The 25,162-nt window shown below is 45.4% G+C and overlaps 1 protein-coding gene across 1 annotated transcript in view; it reads left to right on the plus strand.

Moving 5' to 3' along the window:
• Positions 1 to 25,162, plus strand: part of PEPD (peptidase D) — a 191,230-nt gene that overhangs the window by 30,987 nt on the left and 135,081 nt on the right. The window contains exons 4-5 of the mRNA XM_081963645.1: positions 19,828 to 19,891; positions 24,432 to 24,479. Of these exons, the coding sequence (XP_081819771.1) occupies positions 19,828 to 19,891; positions 24,432 to 24,479 (112 nt within the window). The remainder of the gene's footprint in view (positions 1 to 19,827; positions 19,892 to 24,431; positions 24,480 to 25,162) is intronic.

Below are 25,162 nucleotides of genomic sequence, written 5' to 3' on the forward strand. Positions count from 1 at the left end.
ATTCATAATTTAGTTTATTCAGCATGAAATGGAGCTAAATTACCGTATTTTTCGGAGTATAAGACACACCTTTTTCCCTCAAAAAAGAGGCTGAAAATCTGGGTGCGTCTTATACACTGAATACAGCATTTTTTGCCTCCTGAAACTGCACCCTCTTCACCAAAATGGCCGTGCATAGCCTTATGGGGGCTTTCAGAGAGCACCTGAGGGCTGGGGAGGGCAGAAATAAGCAAAAAATGGGCTGTTTTTTTGCTCAATTTTGCCTCCCCCCTGCCCCCAGAAGCACTCTATAAACCTCCATAAGGCTATGCATGCATTTCTTTTGACAAAAAAGGCTGGTTTTTGCAAAAAATGGGGCATTTTTTGCTTGTTTTTGAGGGGCCCACCCCCTCAGGAGCACCCTGCAAGTCTCCTAAAGGCTATTCATGCCTTTTTTGGGGGGAAAAACGGGTCCATTTTCGTGAAAACTGGGCTCTTTTGGGGAGGTTTGCAGAGTGCAAAACCTTTTTTTAAATTTGCCTCTTCAAAACCTTGGTGCGTCTTATACGCCGAAAAATACGGTAGGTAGTACCAGGCTGTAGATTCTGCAATATTGGGACTGTTGGTGAATCAACAGCAGGTCAGAGGAGGATGACAGTGGCTCTTTAAAAATTATGATTTAAATCAAATCCACTCTGGTTGTGGGTGCTCCTTCACTGGAGGCTTTTAAGAAAAGATTAGATGTTATGAGGACTCCTCCTTGGGCTGGAGGTTGGACTAAAGACTTTTAAGGTCCCTCCAAACCAGTGGTGAAATTCAATTTTTTTTACTACCGGTTCTGTGGGCGTGGCTTTGTGGGTGTGGTGTGACTTTGTGGGCGTGGCAGGGGAAGTATACCGCAAAATCTTCGTTCCCACCCCATTCTGGGGCCAATCAGAGGTGGCATTTGCCGGTTCTTCAAATTACTCAAAATTTCCGCTACCAGTTCTCCAGAATAAAAGTGTGTATAAAAGAACAAGTTGGTTTTGAGCAGAGCTCACCAATTAACATCTTGGCAAAAAAAAATATATATCTTCAAACTGATCCCATTAGGCCTGAATATTGACATTTAGTTATATACATCTAGTTCATTCTTAGGCAATTTAAAATGTTCTTTCCAGTTGTTTAACATTCTATTCACAATTGAACATATGTGCTGTTCTTTAATCTATCAGAAGCAATAAAAGCTCACATCTTACTGTGGAATTTGATGCAAAGGAAGCTACTTATTCCATTGTTGCTTCATGACCAGCAACGGGTGTTACATTTTGGTCGTTCCCCCCCCCCATCCGGTCCCCCCCCCCCGCTGTGCCCTGCAGCTTCTGAAAGGCAGTTAACTATATTAAAATAGAATTTGACTACTGATGGACACAGAGTTAGATTACAGATTTTATTGTGGGTTTGCAATTATCTTTCTCTTACCAGCTGCATTTCATTTCATTTGGGGGCATCGTTTTTGCCTCCAGATGAGTTAGTCTTTGTGAGATGAATGCTATAAAAAATAACAATTGAAATAATAATGCTAATAGTACCTGTGAAAGGGATGCGTATTACAAGGGCTGACAATTGAAAATGGGATATAGGCCCTGGTGGAAAGTTCAGCCCTTGCCGCATATACACATCATCCAAGTGGTTTTTTAAAGGCCAATCTAGACAAAAGTGAGCTTTTTATAACTCGTGAATGAAAAGTACATTGGCAGAACAATTGGGGGAAGTTTGTCAGAGTTACTTTGTCTTGGTTAGAAAACAAGTACTTTTTGTGGATGGTTCAATGTTCAGAGCTTGTCACATCCACTATGCAATTTCTTCAAGCTTTTGTTTTGGAAGCCAATATCCAGCGAAGAAAATGATCTAAAACCTTTTCAAGGATTGTTGCCATCAAAGAGGCAGAATGGCCCACTGGCGAAACCAGAGCACAGCCTGACACATGAATTCTAAACCAGATATTACTCTGTAATGACAGCTAGGAAAGAAAAGTGTTTTCACGATGAAAATGACTACAGAACGCCGGTAAACCTCTTCCCGTCTACATTCCTTACCTTTTGCCATTCAGAATCCCTTGGAAAATTCCCCCAAGAGTTTCTTCAAGGTCCAAGGGTATCTTCAAGGTGGGATCAAAATATAAGATGACACCCACCATTGTGCAGTTAAAACCTATTCACGGAAGGGTTGCCTCGCCTCCCTTATTCCTCCGTTTCTTAGTCGCGGGGAACCTAGGAAAGAGAGAATGGAAAAACTGATACCTGAAGTTGCCCACCCAGGTCCTAGGTACAGGTAGGGCTAACCTGCTCAGGTTTGGAAAAAAAAAGATGAACTGTGGCCTGTTAAAAATGGAAACAAACTCTTCTGACTCAGCTCCTCAAGCACGACAAACCCTCGGTAGTTGAAGCAATGATTCCTTTATTAGGAGCGCCAGCAGCCCTGCCAAAAATTTTCTCTTTCACCACAGACTGACAAGTCTGCCTGGCAGGGAGATGAATCGTTGTCTGCCACACCTATTCATCTCTGCCCACTGCCTCTTATCCCCAGAGCTAGGGTGGGGCTTCACTAGGAGCAGTGGCCTTTCCGTCCCAAGGACCGGCCCACGGATTTCCACTGCTCTCCTCTCCTCTGCCTTCCGGCAAGCCGTGCACCAGGCACTGGATCCAGCTGTTCCTCCTCTTCCTCATTAGCCACCTCCAGACCTGGGGGTTGTTTACTCTCCATCTGAGGGTTGATGGATAGCCCAGACTCTGCCTCCCCCACTCTCTCTGCCAGCTCCATTCCCTCTTCCCCCTCTGAGCTCTCAAGTTGCCTTGATGCTGGCCCTGACTCCCACGCCTCCTCCTCCTCCTGATTAGGGTGCAGGAGCAGGGGCCGAGAGACCACCACACGCAAACTTTGAATCTCTGCTTACTATCATGCCTGGTGGGCTGATAGGTATCCAAGGTTTATTAAGAAACAGCACAGTACAATTGAACGTTGGGTCCAAATGGAAAGGTTCCTGCATTGGAAATCCATGGGGAAGCTGTGTCTACCCTTGGAGCAGATGCTTGGAATCTATTCACTTGCCTTCTCCCCCTGCTGCCAATCTTTCGGGATTAGGTGGACAGTAAGTGTAATTACACAATTTAGGGCTTAGGACCACATACCTGCCATATATTATATTGCAGACTTCCATTCTGCTAATTAATGCTGCACCTGCCGTTTACCTCAATCTAATTATAACTGACGGAACGAGTCAGTGTATTGATTAAAGTTATTTGCTGAATCAAAACATAATGTACAACAGCTGGTCTGTGTACCACATATGGCAAACCAATGTAATTGCTTGCAGGGAATTATCTTTGGCCTGCAATGTCCTGGAGCTGGTGAATATCTGCATCCAAATTTGCATAATTTTAAAAGGACAGGCTGTCTGCCCATTGTTGTCTCTCTAGTTTTTTTTTCCCAGAACCTGCTTTTCAAAAGACGCTTCTAGAGTGCAGTCAGATTTACCCTTTTGAGGAACGTGGAAGTAAGAAGTTGAAAACGTGGCAAAGTGCTGAATTTTCTGTCCATCCTGCCCAGAATATTTGATTCAGCATCAGAGAGGAGAGAAGCTTGGAGGTTTGAGTTGCCCAGAGTAAACAGATTGTGTTATAATATTCTTGGTGTATCACAGTAAAATTCTGCAACGTCTCATTATTAAAATGTGTGGCTCCTGTCCTGAGACCTTAAAAAGCAGGAGTCGGTGTCTGCCGTAGATGCTGTCAAAATTCAGTCGGCAGAATGTAGGTGTGGGGTCCTTGGTGCTCTCTCAGCTTGCTTGTTTTCTTGTAAACGTTTCATTACCCTAACCAGGTAACATCATCAATGCTAGTCTGTAATCAGTGCTAGAACACAGCAGAGGTGGTATTCAGCCGGTTCTGACCGGTTCTGGAGAACCGGTAGCAGAAATTTTGAGTAGTTCGGAGAACAGGCAGATACCACCTCTGGCTGGCCCCGCCCCCATCTATTCTCTTCCTCCTGAGTCCCAGATGATTGGACTCCCAGCTGATTGGTTGGGTCTTCTTTTGTTACCCTGCACAGAATGGAGGTTAGTGGTGTGGGGGGGGAGGGAATGGGGATTTTACAATATATTGCCCTGCCACGCCCACCAAGCCACACCACGCCCACCAAACCGGTAGTAAAAAAATCCCACCACTGGAATGCAGGTGCGTTTGGTGACTCAGGTGGGGCCAAAAAGGGAGTGAATAGCAAGACCCATCACTTGTGTAAGCACAACATTTAATCCTCATTTAGATTTTGCTCCTCTAGGGCTCTCAGACCCTGAGAAGGAAGCTAAATATCTCAAGCACTCGGCCAGAGTCCACTCAGCTCTTCAAAGCTCTTGCGGTGATTATGGCGCAGAAGTCAGAACCTTAGCCGGTGACCCATGTTGAACTTAAGTGATGGTGCATAAGCCAAGAGGGTTGCCTATCTGACCTTGCCAAGCCCAGCAAGGGACACCTGCCCTTCATAGATAGAATGCATGAAAGAATCTAAAATTTTACGGGCACAAGCTGAGTTCAGGCAGAAGTAGAAACTTCAGGGGTTCTTTCTTGGCATTTGTTCCCTTTCAAACCACGCTGGCTTTTAAAAAGCACTCAACTGATTCCAGCACAACTGGAGAGCAGAAAAACACCAGCTACAGAATTTGAGGTAAGGGAATTTGGGATGCCAAGGATGCCATCTTTAGCATATCCTTGGCTCCTGCTTTCCTGATGTTCCGTGATCTGGTAAAATGAATCTCATAATCAGATTTCAGCTCTGCCACTGAGTCTTGCATTCCTCTTTGGAGAATTCTTGGGTTCACGCACACCATCTGGGCATAGTTTTGCTGCTTAAAAAAAAAAGATGACGAATTTGCTACTTGAAATAGCACATTTTGCTATTGTGAAACACTCCCCTCCCCACCCGGGCCTGGGATCCTGAGTATTTCTGTGCCCGTCATTGTAAACTTTGAATGTGGTGAAATCATCTTTATAGTTGTACTTTGGCTTCTAGCAGATTAAGACTGCAGGTGTCCTTCCTTCCTTCCTTCCTTCCTTCCTTCCTTCCTTCCTTCCTACCTTCCTTCCTTCCTTCCTTCCTTCCTTCCTACCTACCTTCCTTCCTTCCTTCCTTCCTTCCTTCCTTCCTTCCTTCCTTCCTTCCTTCCTTTCTTTCTTTCTTTCTTTCTTTCTTGTCTATTGAGTATTCCTTTGTGTATATGTGTATGTTTTCTATGGTGGGTATTGAGTATTTCTAGGTAGAAATTGGCCTTGGACTCCTATTTTTTTGGTTCTGCGGTATTCTTTGCTCTCTTGTTCTTGGCAAATTTGAAAAGCTGCCTTGGCTGCACGTAGAAGAGTTTATTTTTTAAAAATACCCACAATGTTGGCTCTGTCAGAAACATCTGTTAGTGCCTCCTAAAATCTCTGGGATTGTCCTCCTAGCTGGTCTTGACACCCTCTTGTTTAGTTCACACTTTGCCATCTGTGCATTTGGTGTTAGTATAAGGAGGAGTGGGTGGGCTGGCAAGCCAGCGAGAGCCCCTAGATCAGGGGTGTCCAAACTTGGGAACTTTAAGACTTGTGGACTTCAACTCCCAGAATTCCCCAGACATGGCTGGCTGGGGAATTCTGGGAGTTGAAGTCCACAAGTCTTAAAGTTCCCAAGTTTGGACACCCCTGATCTAGATGTTCCTCTCTGCCTCACTCCAATTTTTCATGCTTTGCTCCTGGCTTTCCATCTTATTTTCCTTTCATCAAAACTACTTTTTTGTAGCTTTTCACACAGATAAATTAAGCGGCCTGGAAACCTCTGCTTGGTGCTTCAGGTATCCTGTGGGGGGGCCTCCCTCCCCCTCCCCAAATATGTGTGTTAACATTTGTAGTCCATATGGTGGAAGGTTGAGCTGCATTAATCAGTTTATGAATATTTTAGATAAAGAAAATAAAAACAACAGGCAAAGCCTGAGTGGTGCGTTTTCTTAATAAACGCATTTTAAGGTCTGCATATGTATTTTTTAAAGTACAAGTGGGATGCACCATCTTCAGGATTTCTTCCTGTGTTTGTGTGGGGTCATGCCCATTTTTTGCGTATTATCCCAAACCTTTAATCATTAAAAAAATATCTTAGCGATACATTCTTTTTGGAGGGAGTTTTGAGAAACAGCTTAAATAATAAAATGTGTACTGTGCATATTTCAACATTTTAAAATTCACATTAACTGTTGACCTGCCCTGTCACCCAATTAATATGTTCCTAAGAGTAATTGGATGACCATGGCTTCTCTCTCTCTTTATACCATGAATATCACCATCTGTGGCCTGGAGCCTGGCTGGATTATAAGCCGATGGACCTGCGAGAGTTCCGTGTCAAAATTAAAACATTATACTCTTCCCAGGCTTTGTCGCTCCCCTGCTTCTTCCTGGGCCTAGATTGGGTGCCATCATCTTGACCCTGGCCTGCTCTCTTTTTTCCCCATTCCTTGGGTGGCTTCCGTCTTCTGCTGATAGGTCTTCAGCCATCTGTCAGGCCTGTAGTTATGTTCTTTTTAGGATCTTTGGCCTGCCACACTTTCTTATAATTAATGTTAGGGTTCTAAATACCATGCAGAAATAAATCATTGTCCAAGGCAAAACATCCTTAAAAGTCCAATTTATTCTACAGGCAAGTTAGCACGTCTATGGAATTCCAACTCTGAATTACATCCTGAAATTCCACCCAGTTGAAAGTTCATGATCTATCCCCACACCCACAAATCCATCACATGTTCCAATCATCATCTTTCACGTTGGCATCTACACCCTTCTGGTTCCGGTCAGGTGTTGAGGTGCGGAGACAAAAGATGACCTTGGCTTCTATAAAAGAATGTCAACAAAACATTCCACAATCCTACTCCTTTCTATTCCCCCCTCCCAACTACTACACTACTAAAACACATAGGAAATTATAAGAAAGTGTGGCAGGCCAAAGATCCTAAAAAGAACATAACTACAGGCCTGACACCATCTTTGTTCTATGCTATTTCCTTTTCCCCCAATGTCTCCCAAATGTTGGGGCCTCAGCAGGTGGAGGGGGGGGCAGGGTGTAGGAAATCCGAGGCGCCGGGAGGATGCTGGTTATCACAAATTGCATTGACGCTCATCCTGGCTTTTCAGGATCCTGTCAAGCTTGCAAGGCAGCTCTCTGCAAAACTACCCTTGATACACTGGGATTCTGCAAATTGTATCTGGTGACTTTTTGCCTCCAAACTGGTAAAGTCTGATTTGCAGTGACCTGACCTCTTGTAAATCTTTGTAGAGGAATGATGGGAAAGTTCCATAAAGCCAGTCTTTGCCATCTATTCAGATGAAATCCAGGTTAGCGAATTGGGGTAGGATGGGACAACTCACCATAATCAACTTGCTGTGGTCAACTCGCCTTGACCAACTCACCGTGAGACAACTTGCCCAAGGATAACACGCCACAGGTAGAATTAAATAATTCAATTTAACTATTTAAAATAAATAAATATTTCTATTTTTGTCATTCACATTTCATCCTGTCCTTCCTTCTGCATCCTTTCTTTAATGATTTTATTCCACCATTTTTATTTTTATTTTGCTATCTGTGTAACTCTTGTCCTGCAGCGAGTTAGCACTGGCGAGTTTTCTATGACTATATGAAGATGAGAAGGAGCTACTGGTAGTGAAATGTATCAAAAGTTTTATGATTATGGGAGTATTTTGCAGATAATTATGAGTACTGTTAGGTCTCTGTTACAAGTGAATGCAAGTGAAGATTGGGTTTATTAAGGGTGCATGATCTGCTCTCTGTTTTTCATCCAAGTGGCTCTTCATTACAGATATTTAATGAATTCAGTCCTTGACTGCCCCCCTGAACCCATTATCACATCTGTGAGACTCAAATCAGTGTCAACGTTTTGTTATACTTAATAAGCTTTGCTCTTTCAAAAGTTACAATAGCCTTCTTCACTCAGATGCTAAAAATCTGTACTATTCAGATACAAATATGCATTTGAATACATGTTCCTTACAAACTAAAAACAATCATGTTGAGAAGGGACTGCAAAGATTTGAGCAGACTTGTGAGGGAGCTTGACTGAGATAGATTCAACAAAGAAACCCGTGGGCACTTTAAGGATTAACTAGGATGTTATTGCATAAGGTCACAGTTCACTAGATCAAATGCATGGAGGACAGGTTTGTGATAGAGAATAATCTGTATTATTTTGTGGAGGGGGGGGTTGGAGTGATTGGAGGAAGAGGGAGTAGGAGGCAGGGAGAACTACTTGCACTAATGTTCTTGAGCAAAGCAAATATTGGATGTGAAATGGCTTTCTGCCGGGATGGCTCCTAGGGTGAGCCGAAAGACAGAAAAGGGAAGCAGTATGCTCCCTCCCATATTTGGCCATGCCAGGGGTTGTGACACAATCTCTCTCTCTCTCTCTCTCTCTCTCTCTCTCTCTCTCTCTCTCTCTCTCTCTCTCTCTCTCTCTGTCTCTCTCTGTCTCTGTCTCTGTCTCTGTCTCTCTCTGTCTCTCTCTGTCTCTCTCTCTCTCTCTCTCTCTCTCTCTCTCTCTCTCTCTCTCTCTCTCTCTCTCTCACAGTAGTACCTTTCCTGGTGTTAGCTTGGTCTCTCGTTTCATATAGTGATGCAGATTCATATAAATTTTGATGGAACACTGCTAGCATAGAAAGAGACATAACTCTTTGAAGAATGAGCCGCTTGATGTTCCTCTGATGCTATGGGGTCACCAGGGTTCAGAGGGGAATTGGCACACGCCACAAGATTTGGTTGCAGCCTGCCTCACTGCTTTATGATGCATTGTTGCTGTTGTCTAGTGACTGTTTTAAGTTAGTTTTCAGCAAGTCAAGACAGTGTCTTCGTTCAGATTGGGCTGCCGATCGTTAAAGGAGATTTTCATAATCAGTCTACAATGGGATCAGGGCTCAATCTAAATATTATGAATACGTAAATAGGAATCTGGTTAAACAAAGAGCACGTCAAAGCGTGTAACTTGTCTTGTGTTAATTGAGCATGCTGAGCCAATGTTCGCTGTCTATGTTGGAGAAAAGGGAGGCCCTGGGGTCATTAGATGCTCTGGCTAATGAGGTTACCATCAAGGGAATGTGAGACGCTGGCAAGAACTGCCATGGTGCAGGGCAGCCAAAAGGGTATATAGATGGGGGGGGGGGGGTTGGCGCACCCTAGCACTTGTTGCCAAGAACCCAAATTTTGATCACATGATGGGGGGGGGAGGCATTGCAACAGTCATAACTTCATTGTGGGGGGGGGTTGTAAGTATCATATATCCAGTGGTGCTGTAACTTCAAACAATTGCTGATCAAACGGTCGTTAAGTGAGGGCAACTTTGTAGTGAGTCACCTTTGGTATTCTTGGCTTTTTCAATTACCATATTTTTCGCCCTATAAGACGCACTTTTTTACTCCAAAAAAGAGGGTGAAAATCTGAGTGCGTCTTATAAGCCGAATGTAGCCACCTGGGTCCACTGTTCCCTCTAAGGTGCGCGGCAACAAAACACCGCACAGCAGTTTCCAACTGCCGCATGGTGTTTTGTACTGTCACAGGGGCTGGAGGCTGGGGAGGTCCTTTGCAGACGGCTAGAACTGGCCGCCCGCAAAGGACCTCCCCGGACTTGTTTTGGTGAGCGCGGGGTGACTGACTCTAGTTCAGCAAAGCAAGCCCGGGGAGGTCCTTTGTGGGCGGCCAATCCTAGCTGCTTGCGCCCGGTGCTGCGGCTAAAATAAATCCTCAAAGCCCCTGCCGCTACTGGAATATCTGCTGCCGCCTCCTCCTCCTCTAACAGCACCACATTTGCTGCCCGACGCTGCGGCAGATTTCCTGACAGTGAGAAGTGAAGCCGCCAAAGCTCCCGCCAAAGCTCCCGACGACGACGAGCCCCTGCCAGAATAACAGCTGCCTCCTCCTCCTCCTCCTCCACCACATTTGGAGTGAAGCCGCCAAAGCTCCCGCTGGCGCCCCCGCCCATGGCAGCGGTGGCGGCGCGTCCCCCTCCACTCGGAGCGTCTGAGCTGGGCACCGCGTTACCCTGCTGCCCCCTCCTCTTCCTCCATGCTTTTGAGAAGCCATGAGGCTTTTTTCCCCCTGCTGCCCTCCACCGCCTTCCCGCCTGTGGCAGCAGCAGCAGCAGCGCCTCCCCCTCTGTTCGGAGCATCTGAGCTGAGCCCCGTTACCCCTGCCCCCTCCTCCTCTGCTGTGCTTTTGAGGAGCCATGAGCCGCGGGAGCCAGTAGGAAGGCGGCGGAGGGCAGCAGGGGGAAAAAAAGCCTCATGGCTTCTCAAAAGCACGGCGGAGGAGGAGGGGGCAGCAGGGTAACACGGTGCCCAGCTCAGATGCTCCGAGTGGAGGGGGACGCGCCGCCGCTGCTGCCATGGGCGGGGGCGCCAGCGGGAGCTTTGGCGGCTTCACTCCAAATGTGGTGGTGGAGGAGGAGGAGGAGGCAGCTGTTATTCTGGCAGGGGCTCGTCGTCGGCATCTTCAGCAGCAGCCCTGCCCCCTGTGAAAAAAACCGAAGATGGAGCAGATCCACGCAGATGACGTCGCCGCAACATGACTGGAGGAGGAATTCTGGGAGTTGAAGTCCACAAGTCTTCAAGCTGTCAGGTTTGAAGACCCCTGGGGTGTTTTTTTTTCTAAAGGGTTAGGGGTGCAAGGATCTTGCAACTTGACAGCTTTAAGACTTGCATGCTTCAATGCCAGAGTTCCTGAGCCAACATGACTGGAGGAGGAATTCTGGGAGTTGAAGTCCACAAGTCTTAAAGCTGTCAGGTTTGAAGACCCCTTGGGGTTTTTTTTCCTAAAGGGTTAGGGATGCAAGGATCTTGTAAATTGACAGCTTTAAGACTTGCATGCTTCAATGCCAGAGTTCCTGACCCAACATTTTGGTTACTAAGCAGGAGCGTTGTTAAGTGATACTACATAACACTTTTAATTAAGCTGGTACCTTGAATAAACATAACTTTGAGTTTCAAATAGTACTGATTTTGTTGTTGTCTTAGGTGACACCTGTGAAAAAAATTCAGGTGCTGCTCAGGCATAAAAATGTGCCGCTCAAATACTATACTTTTCTGCTCACACTGAAAAAAAATTAGAGGGAACATTGCCTGGGTCATCTAAAAATGGGGGACATAAAATTGTTCTTAAACTGCTGTTAACTTTATACAGTTGATATAAAATATTTTACTACAGTATTTGGTTCAGAATCCTTTTTTTCTAGATTTTCCTCCTTTAAAATTGGGTGCGTCTTATATGCCGGAGCGTCTTATAGGGCGAAAAATACGGTACTCAGCAGGCATCTTGATAATGTCGTGTATTCCTTGGTTCTTTTGAACATTTTTGTGTGTAGGCTTCTAATCTTCATGGGTCGGTCCTCTGCATTATTTGTTGGATGTGAATTCAGGGTAGTTTACACACTCAGTTAAGTGTCCTTCATGCAAGACCCTGCTAAAAAAAAAATCAGTGAATCGAAGCGGCTCTATAATGAGGAATGGCCCAAGGTTCTTCCAAGCTGGTATGTGGGATGAATGCAGACCCAGAAATGTGTAGTTGAAGTCTCTGCTGATCAAAGGAAGCCCCAGGAGCTACTCAGTATAAAGCTTTATCTACTTTTCTCAAAGAAAAATGCTGAAAAGTGGTTCATCCTCATATGAGGACTAAGACAGGCACACCACACCGCTTTACAGGAATGGATAATCTAAAAGAATTATAAAGATTTTCCCGCCACCATAAATCCTTCATTGAAGTCATAATAGTCCCATTTATCCCTCCCTCCCTCTCTCTCTCTCTTTCTGTGTGTGTGTGTGTGTGTGTGTGTGTGTGTGTGCTTCTTAAATCACTATTGGGGTATTGCAATTTGAGGCATGCCTGTTTTGAATCTCACTGTTGTGTGACAGGCAAGGAAGCAGAACAATTTGTCCATCATTATTCTGAGCATATGCACAAACCGGCTGCTAAATCACTGCTCACTTGATACCTCTAATTTAAAATGTTTCCCAGTGAACAGGCGTAGGAGAATGACAAAAGGGACCCTGGGAGGGGGTGCTTGTTTAACCAATAAAGCCACATGCCGTGTGTGTGAATCTAGACATCATTTTGGGGACTTATTTCCAAAAGGGTACATAGTCCCCAATTGCTTGGCTCTTGCTTGACTCTGAGGACACCCACAACTGGACTTGCACAGCTGGGACAAACCGCAGCCCCAGATTTTTCCTGCATTCTCCATAATGCATACTTACGCTCCATAAACTCTGTTCAGATCAAACTTTGAAATGCCACCACTTAACTCAATCTTTTTTATTTTTTGTTTGTAACTGTATGAAAACTTTTTTAAAAGCTAAAACTAATGCGAACTAATCCAGCCCCAATCCAGGAGCCTTTGCAGGCAGAAGCTTCCGCGACAAACTATTTTGTGTTAAATTTAAATTTACCGACAAAGAAATAAAGGGAATAGTTGAAATAGCTATACTATTCTCCCTTTATTTCTTTGTCTGTAAATTTAACTTTAATATAAAGAAGTGGCTTCCAATATCCTTCACAGCAGTTCTAAGTACAAACACATTCCAAGCTCTCTCTCTCTCTCTAATGTTACATCCGCTTACTAAATATCTTTAAATGTGTTGCATATGGGATCCACATTAGAAACGGACAAAGGGTTGAGTGGACGGTCATGGCTGCCATCTGGACTTTCCTGACCACATCCTGAGGACACCCAGCACTGTCCCATTCTTATTAAATAGTAGTTCAAAATCATTCCACTTTGAACCATCTGGAATACTTTCACTCTCATGCTGACATTCAACTATCATCCAAGAATTGCCACCTGACATCCAAAGAGACTTTTCCAGCTTTGTATTTAAAGGTGCCCCAAACATGCCAGGGGCCTTCGTTTAGCCCTGCAGATCCTTTGGCAAGTGGTCTCTGTAAGAGACAGTTGTATGCTGACCTTGTTGTGTGTCCGTTAATAAAGTGCATGCTGAGAAAGAGACAGGCTGGGAACGTTCCCGTTTGAACTTGTTCATTAGGAGATTAATTTAGTCGCTTCCTATTCTAAAGCTCTCCTTAGGTGAGTCTTAGGTGTGCCTTTTTTCTTCTGCTTGGGCCTATTTCAGTTATCCCCTTATCTAAAACACATTTGCTGATGTTCTAGTTCCGTGATGGCGAACCTATGGCACACATGCCACAGGTGGCGCACAGCACCCTCTCTGTGGGCACGCAAGCCATTGCTCTAGTTCAGCTCTACTGTGCATGCATGCACTCCTCCCGCCAGCCAGATGGTCGTTGGGTCTCTGCCGTGCATGCGCAGGCTGCGTGCAAAGGGGTGCATGTGCATGCATAGAGGGTTAGGCTCATGTGGAGGCATGCATGCATATGTGGGGGCAGGGTGCATGCATGGGGCCACACACATACTGCATTTTGGGGGTTTGGGCACGCATGTGCTTTGGGCACTCGGTCCGGAAAAGGTGTAGCCATCACTGTTCTAGTCACTCTCACGAAAGAGTACATTAGGCTGTTCTTAAATTTGCATGTTTTTGTTTATCCCAAAATGCTGGATGACCATGTGGCAGCCGTGGCAAGGGGGGCGTTCCACCAGGTTCGCCTGGTGCGCCAATTGCGTCCCCTACTGGACCGGGATGCCCTACGCACGGTCACTCATGCACTGGTGACGTCTCGGCTGGACTACTGCAACGCCCTCTACATGGGGCTTCCCTTGGGACGCGCTCGAAGACTGCAGCTAGTCCAGAACGCAGCCGCGCGGGCTATTTTTGGGAGTACTAGGTACTCCCACGTAACACCGCTCCTGCGCGAGCTGCACTGGCTGCCTGTGGTCTTTCGGGTGCGTTTCAAGGTGTTAATCATCATCTTTAAAGCGCTCCATGGCTCAGGACCTAGGTACTTGCGGGATCGCATCCTACCACACTTCCCTGCGACCGATTCGCTCTCACAGGGAGGGGCTCCTCCGGGTGCCGTCCACTAGGCAGTGCCAACGGGCAACACCTAGGAGTAGAGCCTTCTCTGTGATGGGCCCAACCCTCTGGAATGACCTCCCCCCCGATATCAGAACCACCACCGACTTTCTCTCCTTTCGACGAAAACTGAAGACTCACCTGTTCCGTTTAGCCGGCCTGGACCATTCATAACCTCATTATACCTCTTGGCAGATATATTTTAACTGGGTAATTTTAATTGGGTATTTTTTAGGATTGTTTATATATTGTTTTTATCTGCTTTACCTGTACAGTGTTGTATTGCCTCCTCTTCTATGTTTTTATGTTTGCATGTTTGTAGTCCATTTTATCTATTTCATTTGACTGTACACCGCCCCGAGTCCCTTTGGAGAGAGGGGGCAGTATAAAAATTGAAATAAAGGTAAAGGTAAAGGACCACAAAACCTCTGTTCGAAAAATGTTGGAGGAAATGGCAAGTAGGATTCCAAAAATTTGAGAGATGGGTGGAAACAGAAATTCTCACTTCTTCATAGGTTCTTTCCCTCTCTTAAGGTTAGTTAAATTAGAAGAACCTATTAATTACACAAAAATATTAGAAACCCAACTCTATTTTTTTGTTTAAAAAAAATGAATCAATACTGTTTTTGGAGTTCCCACTTGTCTCAGGGATTTGGGATTGGCCATGCTTCTTGCCCACGTAACTTCTACCTTTTTTCTTTTTCCCAAGCATTGTTTTAATGCAGGGGTGTCCAAACTTGGGAACTTTAAGACTTGTGGACTTCAACTCCCAGAATTCCCCAGCCAGCATAGCTGATATTACAAATAAAAACCCCAGTTTTTATTTGAAACAGTTGTCTGCCCCCTCCCCCCACACCCCGGGTAAAAATACCAAGAGAAGCTGGGGGGGGGGGGGAGGGAGAGAAGGAAGGAACATTCTCAGGAATTTGATTCTGCTAATTCAGTGTGGCAACCATTTTGTGAGAGGGCCCACAATCTGTGCTAAGGGTACATATTGATTGCTAGGTCTAGATGTAGACCTATAGATTTTTGGGTTGTGCCAAATCCAGCCACTTAGACCACAGAGTGGATTGCTGGCGTACAAAACTTTAACTTGTCTCTACAATGTTTTTGTCCTATCCCTATTGGGAAAGAATGGTCTTGGTTTTAGGACTTTCTTCTTAGAATTTTACAAAGCGGGTAGTAGTTTTTCCATGAAAAAGAATTTTTCCAACCTCTAGAGCAGGGGTGTCAAACTCAAGGTCCGGGGGCAGGATCCGGCCCACGAGGTGCTTAAATCTGGCCTACAGGGCTGCCCTGGAAACAGCGAAGGACCGGCCTGTGGTGCCTCTGCCAGCGAAAACAGAGCTCGGGAGAGCTGTCGGCGGCCCTCCTGAACTCCGTTTTTACTGCCAGAGGGTTGCAGACGGCCATTGCAGCCAAAATCGGAGATTGGGAGCCCGGTTTCACTGGCAAAGCACTGGGGCTGACACAGGTGCCCCCCCAACCTGTCGAGCTGGCAACACACACCATGGCCATGCCCACCCCCTGCAAGGTCAAACACAATCCTGATGCGTCCCTCAATGAAATCGAGTTTGACACCCCTGTTCTAGAGGTATTGGGCTGCAATTCTCGTCACCTCCAGCAAGCTTCAAAATGGCTTCGGTTAGGCCAGCTTCAGGGCTGACCAAGGCTACATTAATCCAAGGCTCCTTTTCCTCCATGAAGGTTAGATACAATTCAGGATACTGGTAGCAGAATGAAAGAAGGAAGGCTAATCATTTGTTTTCGGTTTCCTTTCATTTCAACATTTCCCCAGTTGTGCATGTATTGTACTGCTTCCATTTTGATAGATCGTACCCGTCTCTTGTTTGGCTGATGAGGTGACATTTAAATGACATTTTTACAATTCGTACTTAGAAGAAACTAGCTGCTTTTCAACTTTATTATGCTTGATCTTTTTTTTTTCTCTTTTAATCCTTGCTCATAAATGTCATAAAATGAAATTTTAGAATTTCATTAAAACTGCGTTCTGTGCTTAGGATAAGGATACATGAAGCAGTTTCTTTCTCATTAAATAATTCTTTTAAGTTTGTAGTTATGCCTTTTCAGATTTTTTTTTTAATTTGCTGGTCCGTACAATGTGAAATTAGTTGCTGTGGGATTTGGAAAAGCTTTAAAGGAGATTTAAAAAATCTTGGGCAATAATTTCCCTGCCGATGCATTAGGGAATGTTCCCCTTCTAGATCAAAGACCAACAAAGGCTAGTTTTTGGGAGAAAAAGACTTTCCAGTAAACTTCTTTGAGAGGTGGCTATGATGCTACTTCATGGATTGATAAATACCGTATTTTTCAGAGTATAAGACGCACCTTTCCTCAAAAAAGAGGCTGACAATCTGGGTGCGTCTTATACATCGAATACAGCATTTTTTGCCTCCCGAAGCCCTGCCCCCTTCACCAAAATGGCCGTGCAGAGCCTTATGGAGGCTTTCGGAGAGCAGGGGGGGCTGGGGAGGGCAGAAATGAGCAAAAACCGGCCTGTTTCCCCCCCCCTCCCCAGCAGCACTCTATAAGCCTCCATAAGGCTATGCATGAATTTTTTTAAACGAAAAACGGGCCATTTTGTGCTCGTTTTTGGAGAGCCTCACCCCCCAGGAGCACTCTGCAAGATCCCCCAAGGCTATTTAGGCCTTCTTTTTTAAAAAAAAAAAACAGGCCCGTTTTCACAAAAAACGGGCCATTTTCGGGAGGTTTGCACAGTGCAAAACCTTTTTTTCCCCTCAGGGTGCTTAGATCTGGCCCGCGGGGCTGCCCTGGAAACAGCAAAGGACTGGCCCGCGGTGCCTCTGCCTGTGAAAACGGAGCTTGTGAGGGGTGCGTACATCCCTCCTGAGCTCAGTTTTCGCTGGCAGAGGTTACAGGAGGCCATCGCAGCCGAAAATGGAGCTCAGGAGCCCGTTTTCTCTGGCAGAGCTCTTGGACCTCCACAGGCACCCCCTAATATGAGTGACGTCGAGCTGGCCATGCCCTCTCTGGCCACGCCCACCCTGACTCCCCAAAGTCAAACACAACCCTGATGCGGCCCTCCATTAAATTGAGTTTGACACCCCTGTTCTAGTACACCATTCTGGCCATTCCCTTGCCTGGGGTGCGTGTGGTCATTGAATTACTCTCAAGGCACAGATTTCAATGGAGATTCTCAGAAGACGTTGGCAGCCTGATTTGCTGCCCTGGTCATCTTCGATCCAGAGACAATCCAGTGTCAAGCAGAAGGGCAAGACAGAGGCCAGGCAAAGTCTCCTTGAGCCCACATTGTCTGGTCTGCCGTTGTAAATGCTTCAGCCTGCTTCGCTTTGCTGGCATCCTGTCATAAAATGTGGCTGGGGGGGAGAATGGGGATGTAGGGAGGAGGGTTGACAGGATGACAGGAACCAGAGGTGCCAATCCAGAACTGACTGGCACATCCAAGGACAGGAGTTTGAGAACGGAATGCGAAACTCCACCAAGGAGATGCCAAACTTTAAGGCTGTTAACAAAACCCCAGATGTGAATAACTAACGGGCACTTGTGGCCTGGTCAAGGGGTGAGGGCCTGGGGGAAGGGGAAAAGGCAGGTTGTGAGCAGGAATATTCAGATCCACCTTTGCTTATGCTGTAACCACTTGGCTTTAGTAAAAATATACCTTAATGGAGTTGAGGGTTTTTCTTTCCTAAGTGCCCAAGCTGGGACAAGCCTGACACACATACACTGCTTATACCAGTGATAGCTAACCTTTTTGCCATCGCATGCCAAAGCGGAGGAGCGCAGGGGAGTTGTGTGCAGGCGTGCCCACACCCATAATTCTATGCGTGAGACCCTTGCCGACGCATGTGCATGAGACCCCCGTTTTTTGCGCATGGTGGACTCCTTTTTCACCCTCCCCAGGCTCCAGAGGCTTTCTAGGAGCCTGGGGAGGGCAAAAACGGCCTCCCCTGCACCCTCAGAGGCCCCCTGGGGGCTGAGGGCAAAAACCAGCCCAAAGCGCAAACTGGAACTCCGTTCCTGAACTTCCAGTTTGCCCGTTGGGTTATTTTTCGCCCTCCGGAGGCTTCAGCGAAAATGAAGGCCGAGCTGAGAGGACAACGCCTTGTGTGCCCTAAGAAGTGGCTCTGCGTGCCAACTGTGGCACATATGCCATAGATTCCCCATCCCAGGCCTATACTAAAGAGAAAATTATCCAGCTATGTGGAAATAAGGATGAATTCAGACTGTGAGATAAATTCACAGGTTTACCTGGGCTGTCAGAAATAGGGGCAGGGGAGGCAAGTTTGGAATGAAATAGTGGACAATTCCTTCATGTTGAGTTTGGAACTTCTGCAGCAACATGTAAGCAGTGATTTGAAATGGACGATTTCTGGGGCTTTGGAGCTCTGAGTTGACTTTTTAATGGATTTGCTGTTCTTTACAATCCACTACACCAGTGGTGGGCAACCCGCGGCTCGGGAGCCACATGCGGCTCTTTACACCCTTTAATGCGGCTCTTCTGTGTGCCGGGTGCCCACTCCCCTCCCTCCTCTTGGGCTTCGGAGGGAAGCTTCTGCAAAAGCCCGGGCGAGTGACAACCAATTTTGGTCCTATGACTGCAGAATGCTGCAAAATACCATAAATGCAGGCCAGTTGTTGAGTGTTTCAAATGTGATTGGAACACTCAACAAGGTGACCACAGTGTGTGTGTGTGTGTGTGTGTGTGTGTGAAAGACAGACAGAGAGAGGAATAGAGAGAGGGAGTGAGGGAGGGAATCAGAGAGAGACTGACAGACAGACAGACACACACACACAGACAGAGAGAGACAGAGAGGGGGAGGGAGGGAGAGAAAGATAGACAGACAGAGAGACACACACAGAGTGAGTGATTAAGTGAATGAGTGAGAGACAGACACACCTACATACACAGAGTGACAGAGAGAGAGGAAGGGAGGGGAGAGAGACAGAGGGAGAGACAGAGACAGACACAGAGAGAGTGAGTGAGAGACAGACAGACACACACACACACACAGAGTGACAGAGATGGGGGAGGGAGGGAGAGAGAGACAAAGAGCCAGAGAGAGAGAGAGAAAGAAAAAGAAAAAAAGAAAGAAAGTGGGAGAGAGAGATGAAATTAAAAACAACAACATACAAACCTGACTTACTCAAACTATCCAAGGAAATGCAAGGCCAATGTTCACATTAGTGGTTGTGACTTTGTCAGTCAATGTCAGGATGTAATTTTCTCTACATTGTAAGGCAAATTTTACGGAATTTAACGTTATCGATAAATAATATCGTTCTAAAGTTTTTGTTTTATTAGTTGTGTTATTTGTATCCTCCCGACCTATGTGGATACTTGCATGCAGAATATTCTCAATAAAAACTTATTGAAACTAAAAACAGTGTACCATCCTATGTATTTTCGGTTTTAAAAATGTGGCTCTCAAAGTAAATTTCAATCGTGGTTTTGGCGAGATTTGGCTCAGTTGAAAAAAAAGGTTGCCCACCACTGCACTACACCATGCTTCTTTATCTTTAAGGGGCTATAAGTTGAAAGTTAAAAGGTCCTGTGTGGAATTGGGGTAGGGAGACGTAGAGACGCCTTCTGAAATAGTGGGCCAAGTCAGAGCTCACCTTCTGTGTGTTAGAAATATGCATAGCTCCTTAAACGATCTGCGAGCAGGCCGATCGGCTCTAGGCCCATCTGGTAAGAAACAAGCAGGTTTATTCCTGGATAAAATGGGAATAAAAAAGGAGAGAGAACAGTGCATAAAAATGCTCTTAATTGCAAAATAACCAATGCACATTTGCTTGCTTTTTTTTAAAGGATCCAGCCTCCTGAGTACTACAAGAAGAAATACAGTGTTAACGAAGTGCACTATACAGATGAGGTGAGTTTCCTACATTTCTAAGTTAAAACAATAATTGGGGATGGGTGGGAGGCAAGTAATTTTCAGGCTAATAACTGCAGGTGAAAGAGAATGAAAATGGTGGTCGGTGAATGACATACCTTGGACTGACATGATATAGAAGCACACACAGTGAGGAGAGAAGAGAGGACTGAGCCAGCTCTGGCCAATTCTGAAAGGGTTTTAATCCCCCGTGGCTGCTCTCTTACTTTCTCCTCCTCTCGGCCTGCAGAATGGGGTTGCGAGGCCACCAGGACGGTTACTCAAACTTGCGCTGGTTCCATCCACTCCCTTTCCAGGGTGGTTAGATCAGCGGATGCCTCCGTGTCTAAGACAATTCAGCGAGGCTGTGGCCCCAAGGGTTTATGCGATTGCCCTCCCCCTTCCTCCCCCTGGGATACTTTTAAAAGCCAGAATGAAATGGCCATCAGTGGAATTCGCTTGTTGGAAAAGGAGAATTGAAGTCAGTGATTGGGAATGCGCAAGAGACTCTGTCGTGGGATAGCCAGAATATTCTAGAGAACAATGGAATGTTCTATCAAATGATACAACCAGTGTGAGATTCAGCTGGTTCGGGCCGGTTCGGGCGGACCGGTTGTTAAATTGCCTGCCGGCCCCACCCCTTCCGGGAGATTCCACACGCCCTGTTTTGGCTCCCAGAAAACTGCAGGGAGGCCTACTAGGCCCAAAACAGGGTGCAGGGGAGGGGGAGGCACCACGACCCGTTTTTGATCCCAGGGGAGCGCAGGAGGCTGAGTGCTGCTTGCCACACCCCCTGGCCATGCCCGCCATGGCCACACCCACCCACCCACCCAGTCATTAGGGCAGAGAACCAGTTGTTAAATTATTTGAATCCCACCTCTGGATACAACATTCTGCCTCATGCCAGTCTGTCCATTTTCAGGATGGTCTGAAGTTTTATGGAAACTCCCCAAATGGGAAGGAGCTTCCTGGGCTGGATTACTCCCAGCAGAGCCTCCCCAAAACCCCAAAATTTTCATTTTCTGGCAGCTCGAATCGAGCTAATCTGTTGGATTATCAGGGGCTTTGGAACTCAGCAGAAAGGAGAGATTAATTATTCCGAAGTTGTCTGGCTGGGAAGTTGGCATCCTCAGGGCCTGCTCTGAAACACAGACTTCTGCCTAGAATTACGTAGTAGAGGAACCTGGATCCTATACAGCAGTGTTTTCCCATCTTGGTAACTTTTAAGATGTATGAACTACAATTCCCACAGAATTCCCCAACCAGCTAGTGAACTCTACCATGCTGGCAGGGGAATTATGGAGTTGAAGTTCGTGCATCTTAAAGTTGCCACGTTTGGAAATTGCTGGTACAGAGTTTGGGATCCAACGGGAATTTTTTTATTCTGGATAATTCTTCCCTGTTTAATGCGGCTTTGGGATGTAAGGAATTACAATTCTGTATTAGTAGGGTTACATCTCCTTAAACAATCTGTGTGCCAAGCACATCCCACTGTCCTTGGCAGCTGCTTTTTTAAAGAATTTGTTTTAATTCTTTTTTAAAAAAATTTATACTATCCCTCCAATGACAATATTGTTTTTTCTATGTTGCTTGAACTCAATAGCCAAATAAAGACAGAGGTCTAAGAAAACCCCAGTTACTGAAATAATTTAAAACAGTATTTTCTTGCCTCAAGAGCAAAGTATTGATTAATCTGCTCAATTCAAATCCTCAGTCTTAATTTCAATGGGATAAGTTTCCTCCCTCCTAGAAAAGGACATGGGTGAGTGTTTTTGCCAGGCTTTTAATAGTTAAGCCCCCTTCCTTCCTTCCTTCCTTCCTTCCTTCCTTCCTTCCTTCCTTCCTCCTTCCTTCCTTTTTCACTTTTTCAAATAAAGAAACTTTTGTTTTTTTTCCATTCCTTTTTCTAGCATACAGTTTTTCCTTAACAAGTCGAAGTTTCCCAGGTTTGGCCACTGGGCAGAGAGAGGCCGTTTATAAATAGAAATGTTTCTTAAACAATTATGTTCCCCTCTGAGAGCCCCCACTTTGGCTATCTGTCTGAAGAATTCCACTTTCCAGCTGACATCCCAAATGCAGTTTGATTCTTGAAACCAATAGGCCTGTGAAATAGTCTCTTTCTAATCTGATCACCCCCTCTGCTGTCTGCGGAGGCAGCTGGCAGCTTATCTGGATTGGGATCTAGAGCGGTTCTCCTTATCTGACTTCAGGTGTCAGACACCAAAGTGCTAGTTAAGGATTGCTTACCTGCAAGAGTGCATGACATCCAGGGATTTGCGCTTTGTATCACAACCACTGGCAAATTGTCAGGAGTGCTGTCTACAAGTGTAGTGCTTCCTCTTTGGAAAATGTAAGGCAGGTAATTTTCCTTCAACATGTGGAAATAAGGAAACTCCCCTTTCTTTCCCCAATCTGGTGCCCTTGTAGAGGATTGGGAGTTCGTGGCCCTATCCTGCCACCAGATTTTCATAGATTGTGGACAGAACTAATTCATAGGTGAGACGTTGTCCATTTCATCACTTCTTCCGTTGCTTTTCACATCCCTTGGAATCCCTAATGCAAGGGTCCCCAACCCCCTGTCCATAGCTCTCATTTGTGGGCTATTTAGAACCGGTGTAAGGTTTCCTAAAAATGCCCTAATTGATTCATGAGTATCGAGTCAAGTTTCAATACACAACTAGTCATTTATTAGTAGCATCACAGGCAAGTTCTTTTCACAGTCAAGGCTAATCTTTGTTTGAGATATATCTGAACTTTACTCCTGTTCCTTCCCTCCCCTCAGTCTGTGTCGTAAATCACATTTCCCTATGAGATGCACCCCTCCCAAGCCTGCTGCAGTAATCTGAGATCCAACTTCAGCCGACAGTAGGCGTGGAATGCACTCCCCTCCACCCCTTCTCTTACTATGACAATGTTGGGAGTTGACAACTGGGCTGCGCGAGCGCTGGTCCAGTTCCCATTCATGTGCCCGCAGCTCGACTTGTGCGAATGGTGGGGCGGCGTGTTTGCACAAATGCATGCAGCTCAACTTGCACAGGTTGAGCTCTGTGGGCATGGATGTGCGTGCCAGCCCACTGCTTGCACAGCCCTTTTCCTCCCCCCCCCCCAAGTCCCAAATGTTGGGGGCTGCTGCCCTAATGGACAAACCCATGTGCATGTCCTGAGTTCATATATTGTTAAATAGAAACATCATCCCATTCCTGGGAAACAGGACAGATTTCCAGACCCCTTTCTCTTTGGATCCTCTGTGTGTCACCTCTTCTTAAAAGCAGCTCTAAACAGCCATCTTTTCACAGACTCTTTCGCATTTAGTGCTCCTAATAGATTTTTTCTTGTTTAATTGGAGACTGTTTGTTTTTCTGCTTACTATTCCTTTTGCTCAATTGACTGCTATATTAAATTGCCTCTTCCTCCACCCCCCCCCCTCACTCCCTGCCCCTGGCTTGAAAATTTTTACATTGATGGACAAGTTATAAATAGGATTGCAGCCAGATTAGCAAAAATTTAGTCAATACTTTGTCTGAGTTTCCACTGATTGATTTTCTTTAACCTTGCAGTTGTATATAAATGGTGGTGAATCAATAGATACTTTTCAGATTTCTGTAGCTCCTTTTGTCAGTCCCTGCAATGTGGAAGTCCATTTATGGCACCAAATAGTTTTATTAATAATAACTTGGTTAAGTCAGGTAGACAACATTTTTTTTTAAATCCAGCCACCTTTTTTCCCAACCCAAAACTTTATTCTGATTCGAGAGAAATTAGAGTATAGTATAAACTTTTAAAGCAATATTTCAATGTCTTCCTGTGGGTAGAAATCTCCCCAATTTCCATCATACTCATAGTGAATTCCTTTGAGAGAAATAACATGTAGCCCAAAAATATTATTTACATGCAAGAATGAAGGGTTGAAAGTTAGAGGAATTTCTAAGATTTATGAAATACAAATGGACCGGATTCCTGCATTGCAAGAAGCCAGCTTCCCCAGTGTGGTGGCTGTCATTGGTACCATCATTGTATCTTGTGGACCAAGCTGTGTTCAATCTGGTTGTGGATTGTAACCCTAACATATCTAAATCATAATGAGGTTTGATTTTTGACAAGTGCACCCCTGCCCTGTTGTTTGTAATTGTTTCTGAGGGTTGGTTAGATCTGAACTGAGGCCACAGGCAGGTTTTTAAGAGACCTTCATAAAAATAAAACATGGGTGGATATTACGAACTAGTCGTAATTTTGGGTGGGTGGTGGGAGACACAAACAGAAGAGAGAAAAAAATATGAATTGTAGCCCAACTTGCTGCTTTATTGTTTTACGCTCATATGATAATATAATACTAAAAACCCCTAAAACTGGGCCCAAAGAGTTGGCTTCTTTGGAGAATGGAGACAGCGTTGTCCTTATTAATATCAAATGGAATATTTAAATAGAGAGTGTTTGAGAACGAGCGGGGAAATAGTTTAGCATCAGTGGAGCCTGCATCCCAGGGCTATTGCAACTTGATGGAACAGAGCAAAGATGATTTTCTTTTCATTTATTTTGTCAGATTGCCAGTGTTTTGGCTTCGAAAAACCCTTCCGTTCTTCTTACTCTGGTAAGTGCTAAGAGGCCTTCCTGGTGCTGAGAGAGGACTTAGGGGTATGTTTCTCCAGTGTATTTTACTAAATGCTGTAGTCCCTCCTTTTTATTTTACTTTTGCAATAAATTAGCAGTACCCAGTGTGCTCTCCTGGCCTCCAGTGAAGGCTTTCATCCAATTTCCTTTGCAAATGATCTGTTCTAACGTCTGAAAAAAGCCACCTGCTCCTTCCCTGGCAACCAGCTACGGGAAGAGAGAAAGAACTGGCTGTCTGAATGCAGGTAGACGTACCCAGGGTTACTGCTGGCCCTGGTCCCATCCAGCCCTAACCTCACTTCACTCTGGCCCTGTAGTGTAGACCTTGCAAGGAAAAAAAAAAAAGCATTGCTAACGCTACAATAAAAAGGGTGTCCCAAAGGTGTTTTTTTTCAAGAGGCATCTCGTCCAAGAAGCTGCTTCTGCTCTGGTGATTCTGAATGGTGATTCAGTCAGAGTTGAAGAAGCTTCTTGGATGAGAAGCGAAATGTCTTCAAGAAAAACCAGAAAGTCCACTTGCCTCTTGAAAAAAGCACCTTTGGGATAACCACGACCTGGATGACCGGGAATCTCCATAGACAATAAAAAGGATGGATTCTCCCCCCCCCTCCAGCTGAACAAATACCTCTTTATTCTTTCTTGCTATTATTTAAAACATTGTGT

Source organism: Natrix helvetica, assembly GCF_964273705.1.
Source record: "Natrix helvetica genome assembly, chromosome: 10".
In the NCBI taxonomy this organism is placed as follows: domain Eukaryota; kingdom Metazoa; phylum Chordata; class Lepidosauria; order Squamata; family Natricidae; genus Natrix; species Natrix helvetica.